This window comes from Homalodisca vitripennis, chromosome 6 (assembly GCF_021130785.1).
Source record: "Homalodisca vitripennis isolate AUS2020 chromosome 6, UT_GWSS_2.1, whole genome shotgun sequence".
In the NCBI taxonomy this organism is placed as follows: domain Eukaryota; kingdom Metazoa; phylum Arthropoda; class Insecta; order Hemiptera; family Cicadellidae; genus Homalodisca; species Homalodisca vitripennis.
Window position 1 is genome coordinate 124359540 of NC_060212.1, and position 6839 is coordinate 124366378.

At 45.9% G+C, this 6839-nt stretch overlaps 1 protein-coding gene across 1 annotated transcript; it reads left to right on the forward strand.

Moving 5' to 3' along the window:
* Positions 1 to 464: 464 nt before the first annotated feature.
* On the forward strand, positions 465 to 4311 carry LOC124365548. Its single transcript, XM_046821540.1, has 2 exons — positions 465 to 626; positions 2650 to 4311. The coding sequence occupies exons 1-2, from the start codon at positions 465 to 467 to the stop codon at positions 4309 to 4311; spliced, it is 1824 nt and encodes a 607-aa protein (XP_046677496.1).
* The last annotated feature ends 2528 nt before the right edge of the window (positions 4312 to 6839 follow it).

Genomic DNA, 6839 nt, shown 5'->3' on the forward strand with positions numbered 1-6839 from the left:
AACATACGTTAATGAAATAATAGATACACTTTTAAATGAATGCAAGCCCCATTACACAACACCTCGGACAGTCTACGTTGTTCACAAATGTAGCATTCGGAAAATGTGAGAGTTCTATAAAACTAACAATTTATTTTCTGAACATCTGTGAACAACACACATGTAAGAGCATATCTTGCAGTCTCGGGTACAAACACAGAATGTCGCTAAACCTGAAACAAAATTAAAAAACACGCGTCCATAGCAGGAGAGAATACACCCTTTTATAACGCAAAATTTCACACCTGTCAAGTTAGAATTATCCAATTGCAATAAACAAAGAGACGTGTTCAGAAAGTTTTAAACATTACACAATTCAAACCCTTGATATTTTCATCTTTCTGTATATATATATATATAACTAAATCAAAAATTTGGTAATAATTAATTTGCCTTGTAACTTTGATATGTTTTGAGCAAACCACATGACGCAGACGAGTACAGTGACAGTAGCCGCGGCGGGCGGTGATGGTGGCGGGACGCCAGGGAATGGTACTCATTACAACTCGATAACGGGAACAAAATTAAATTACATCGCCGCCAGCAGTTCTTTCAATTACTTGCCGACATTAAGCACGAGTTACACGGTCGGTCGGTGATCGTGTCGTGATGTGCCGAGCCACACGGCCCGTGCCGTACCGCAGCCTCTCCCTGTCCTTCAAGTGGGCGATATTGTCAAAAGCTTTACTAAGCACGAGTTACACGGTCGGTCGGTGATCGTGTCGTGATGTGCAGAGCCACACGGCCCGTGCCGTATCGCAGCCTCTCCCTGTCCTTCAAGTGGGCGATATTGTCAAAAGCTTTACTAAGCACGAGTTACACGGTCGGTCGGTGATCGTGTCGTGATGTGCCGAGCCACACGGCCCGTGCCGTACCGCAGCCTCTCCCTATCCTTCAAGTGGGCGACATTGTCAAAAGCTTTACTAAGCACGAGTTACACGGTCGGTCGGTGATCGTGTCGTGTGTCGTGATGTGCCGAGCCACACGGCCCGTGCCGTATCGCAGCCTCTCCCTGTCCTTCAAGTGGGCGATATTGTCAAAAGCTTTACTAAGCACGAGTTACACGGTCGGTCGGTGATCGTGTCGTGATGTGCCGAGCCACACGGCCCGTGCCGTATCGCAGCCTCTCCCTGTCCTTCAAGTGGGCGATATTGTCAAAAGCTTTACTAAGCACGAGTTACACGGTCGGTCGGTGATCGTGTCGTGAAGTGCAGAGCCACACGGCCCGTGCCGTATCGCAGCCTCTCACTGTCCTTCAAGTGGGCGATATTGTCAAAAGCTTTACTAAGCACGAGTTACACGGTCGGTCGGTGATCGTGTCGTGATGTGCCGAGCCACACGGCCCGTGCCGTATCGCAGCCTCTCCCTGTCCTTCAAGTGGGCGACATTGTCAAAAGCTTTACTAAGCACGAGTTACACGGTCGGTCGGTGATCGTGTCGTGATGTGCCGAGCCACACGGCCCATGCCGTATCGCAGCCTCTCCCTATCCTTTCAAGTGGGCGACATTGTTCAAAAGCTTTACTAAGCACGATTTACACGGTCGGTCGGTGATCGTGTCGTGATGTGCCGAGCCACACGGCCCGTGCCGTATCGCAGCCTCTCCCTGTCCTTCAAGTGGGCGATATTGTCAAAAGCTTTACTAAGCACGAGTTACACGTTCGGTCGGTGATCGTGTCGTGATGTGCCGAGCCACACGGCCCGTGCCGTATCGCAGCCTCTCCCTGTCCTTCAAGTGGGCGATATTGTCAAAAGCTTTACTAAGCACGAGTTACATGGTCGGTCGGTGATCATGTCGTAATGTGCAGAGCCACACGGCCCGTGCCGTATCGCAGCCTCTCCCTGTTCTTCAAGTGGGCGACATTGTCAAAAGCTTTACTAAGCACGAGTTACACGGTCGGTCGGTGATCGTGTCGTGATGTGCAGAGCCACACGGCCCGTGCCGTACCGCAGCCTCTCCCTATCCGTCAAGTGGGCGACATTGTCAAAAGCTTTACTAAGCATGAGTTACACGTTCGGTCGGTGATCGTGTCGTGATGTGCAGAGCCACACGGCCCGTGCCGTATCGTCCTTCAAGTGGACGATATTGTCAAAAGCTTTACTAAGCACGAGTTACACGATCGGTCGGTTATCGTGTCGTGATGTGGTGCCGTAGTCAAGTGGGCGATCAAAAGCTTTGTCGAGTTACACGGTTGATGTGCAGAGCCACACGGCCCATGCCGTACCGCAGCCTCTCTCCCTCTCCCTTTCCCTCTCCCTCTCCCTCTCTCTCTCTCCTCTCTCTCTCTCTCTCTCTCTCTCTCTCTCTCTCTCTCTCTCTCTCTCTCTCTCTTTGAGTGGGCATCATGATCAAACTAAACTCAACTAAACCTAAACTCTTAGATTCTAATGGAGAATAATCTGGACCTTTACGTGAACAGCATAATCTACACAACACTACACAACTCAATTTACTCTATCAATACCTCAATGGAATTCGATCTAAGTTAAGTTCTCTGCATGCTGTCATCCCTATTTGTTTATATAATGTTGTTATCTTTACTGAAACAAACTTGAACTCATCTATTTCATCATCGGAGATTGGCTTTGATGACTTTGTTGTCTATCGCAAGGACCGCTCAGCCCTTGCCAGCAGTAAACAGGGTGGTGGTGGCATCCTGATAGCTGTTAACAGGACTCTTTATTCTTCTGAGATCATGCAGCTTGATCTGCTGGTTGAGACTCTGTGTGTACTTGTCAGACTTAATCCCTTGTTGAAGATTCTGATCTGTGCTGTTTACATGCCTCCACGGTCTCCAACAGGGATCTACTCTCTTTTTGCTGAGTCGCTCACTGAAACTATCTCCACTTGCCACAACTTCGATGCGGTTTTGATTACCGGTGATTTCAATTTGCCTGGCTTCAACTGGATTAACCCTGACCTCCCCGTTGCTCCTCCTCCTGTGAGAGTTCTTCTGGACCTTGCTTCTCAACTGGATTTATCACAGATCAGTGATGTCCTCAATGTTCGGGGAGTCCAATTGGATTTGATATTTGGCCCGTCTGACCTTTTTACTGTCTCTTTGGAGGACGATCCGCTTCTTGCATCTGAACCCTGTCACCCTGCCCTTGGTGTTACCAGTGTTCCTTCTTGCCCAATGAATTCTCGTGCTGACCACCCCACATATATTCGGAATACTCGGAGGTGTAACTTAGAGGCGGTAAGATGTGATCTCCAGCATGGAATAACTCAACTTGATTATAATTGCAATGATGTTAACCTGCTGTTCTCCAGCTTCTGCAAACAACTTGGGGATTGCATTAGATCCCACTCTCCCTGGAAGCGTGTTGGTCCCTCTGTATTTCCTAGGTGGTTCTCTAAAGAATTGAAGGAGCTAGTCATACTTAAGAAGATACTTCACAAGAGGTTCAAACGATCTCACGATGAGATGGACTGCAGAATCCGAGAGTGTTGCCGGACCCTCCCCAGGGAATGCCGTGCAAGCTACGTGGGTTACGTCAACTCTACTATCTCCTCGAACGTCAAGGTGTTCTGGAGCTTCGTGAATGACCTCAATCGCACATCTACCACTCCTTCTTCACTTGGACTTGGCAACATTGAGGTCTCTACTCCTTTTGAGATGTGCGAGCTCTTCGCCACCTACTTTTCCTCTGTATACACACCTGCATCTTCCGAAGCTCTGCCTGTTCCGCCCTTCAATACCTCCTTTGTCTTCTCTGATTGCTCTGTCTCACTTGATGCCATTCACGGAAAACTCGTTGCTCTTGACTCTGCTAAGGGATGTGGTCCTGATGAGGTTACTCCGGGTGTCCTCAAGTTTTGTCACTCTGAACTGGCTCCTCTGCTCTGCTTTTTGTTCAACCTCAGCTTGTCCACTGGAATTTTCCCTGATGCTCTCAAGGATGGATTCGTGATCCCTATAATGAAGTCTGGCGATTGTAGTGACGCTACAAACTACAGACCGATTGTGATACAATCTGTCCTGATTAAGGTGTTTGAGAGCCTCATTCTGGACATGCTGCAGCCTCTCTTCAAGCATGTTATCATTGATGAGCAGCACGGTTTCCTCGCAGGAAGGTCAACGGAAACAAACCTCCTTTCACTCCAGTGTTATGTGATGGACGCTTTTAGCCGCAGAAACCAAGTGGATGCAGTTTACAAAGACTTTAGCAAGGCTTTTGACAAAATAAGTCGCCGGCACCTTCTTGCGAAGTTGGAGGGATATGGGGTCGTCGGGGTGATGCTGCGATGGTTTCAGGAGCTACCTCTCTGATCGAAGACTGTTCGTCCGGTTTGCCAATCACCTATCTTGTTCCTTTGTTGCAAGCTCTGGAGTGCCCCAGGGTTCCCATCTGGGTCCTCTTCTCTTTTCGATATACATAAATGACATCAAAGAAGTCATTGGTATTCCCTTCCTGCTATTTGCTGATGGCATTAAGCTTTTCATTGAGGTAACATCTATCCACGACTTCCAGGTTTTGCAGAGCGCCCTTGACAATGTCCTTAATTGGTGCACCTCCAACGAAATGTCTGTGAAACCTTTGAAAACCAAGCTTATCACCTATAGTAGGAGGACGACTGTTATAGTTGCTGAGTACTCCATGGACGGATCCCGAGTGGAGAGATGTGAGGTAATCAGGGACCTTGGCGTCTTAATCGACTCGTCATTCGAATTTGGCTCCCACATCAGCCACATTTGCTCCAGAGCCTCAAGGTCCTTGGGTTTGTTCATCCGGACAGTTAGACACGGGCTGAGTACCGGCGCTGCTGCCCTTATGTTCAGGACACTTGCTCGCCCGCTGCTGGAGTATTATTCTGTGGTCTGGTCCCCATACCAACATGGACATATCAAACAGCTCCAGTCAGTGCAGAGACGCTTTGTGCGATGTCTGGGATGCCGTTCTGGGATAAGATACTTTGACGTCTCAGTGGACGAGCTGTCGGCTGCGTATGGTCTTCGGAGTCTGGAGTGCAGACGAAGAGTTGCTGATATCTCCTTCCTGTCCAGGCTCATAAACTGCCAGATCAATTGCTCCAGCCTACTTGAAATGATCCGGTTCCGCATCCCCACAGGAACAAGGCAGCAGCATTTGTTCGAGCTGAGTCATGCCGCCAGGAACTACCTCCGACATAGCCCCATCCCACGATTGATGCGACTCGGCAACGACATTTGCTAGTCTGTGGATTTTTTCTCCACATCCCTTCGAGCCATCAAACGCATTGCTAGCGGACTCCAGCCCAGACCTGCATTAGTCATCTCTTCTAGTAATAATCATTGTCTTAATGCATTTTTTTTTTTGTTATTAATCACATTCTCTATCGTTTCGTTATTCTATAGTATTGTTATTTATTCGTTTGTTATTCATTGCTCTGTTATTTTTGCTTTGTTATGGTTATTATTAAGTCCGTTGTTTTTGTTCTTTTCTGTTATCTTTGTTAACTGATTCGTAGTACTTTCTAGTCACCGTATTATTAGCATTTGTAGCAGAGTTGTCAGATATCTTCATTGAGTAAGTATTTAAGTATTCAATGTCAGATTTAGTTGTAAGGCATTGCATTGACAGTAAAGCATCTTGTAGCATAGCTATTGTTATATCAAATTGTTTGTTTACTCGTTAAGTTTTTTGCTGTTTTTTTTCTTCTTAACATGTGCCATCAACTTGTTGTAAAGTGTAAATTGGTGTATTGCCGTTGGAATGTAAATAAATAAATAAATCTTACGTTCCACTGCCTAGTTTGTAAATGGCAATTTGAAGAAAACTTTATTCTTTCAATCATATTCTTGCGTTTCTGCCAATTTGAGTTGCACATACCGACTGTTTTATACGATGAATGCTACTGGATTGTTTGAGTAGACGTGTATCTACAAAACTGGCAACCTTATCATTAGTGTTTTCATTAGTGTTTGTGTTGATATGCATACTACAAGACTGCTAACCTGGTTTACCAATGGTGTTTTTATAATGTTGTACGCAATACAAGCCACCGGGGTATTTATGCTTGATGCGAGATAATGAATACGTAAGTGGAGGATCGAAAAGCAGCTCGAGGCCGATAAAATACGGCCGACTTTTCACTGTCCACTTGACGCCACTGATCGATTATTATTATTTTCGGATTGATTGATAGAACAACACTTTAGCCGGTAGATTAGCATAATGTAATAAGGACTGGGAGCTGACATGCGAGTTACGGCGCCAAATTGTAGGCTCAGCTTGATTGGATGTGCACTTGACTGCCAGCCGTTGCTTTCCCTGCTGGACACAGCCGCTGTGGGTACGTGGACACCTCAGAAATTGTGGTCTTCTTTCCACGATAAGTCAGTCAACTGCTCTCTGAAGGAAACAGGATTTTCCGGACATTAGTGAAACAAAAAATCAACAACACTACGTTTCGAGACCTGCAATCTGATCTCTTCTTCAGCTAAATAACTAACCTAATACATAATTACAAACTAGGTTAAAATAAACAAATCATACCGAAGCGTTGTGGCACGCTTAAGTCAGGAATCACAACCAACTATGTTGTGTGTCAACTTCACTAAATCTAAAACATGCACTTAATAAAAAGCTATATACAACACTAATCATCAAAACTGAACTACAGAATACATGTCACAATATTTTTTTCACTAAACGATGGCAAATGTCCGGAAAATCATGTTTCCTTCACAATCCTTCCATCGTCAAAAATAAACTTTAAACAAAGAACTGCTTTCATTCCCATTTAGACTTGGGAACATTTGATTTATGAATTACAACGGACAAAGGTATTCCGATACCATCATGTTTAGACGACGCC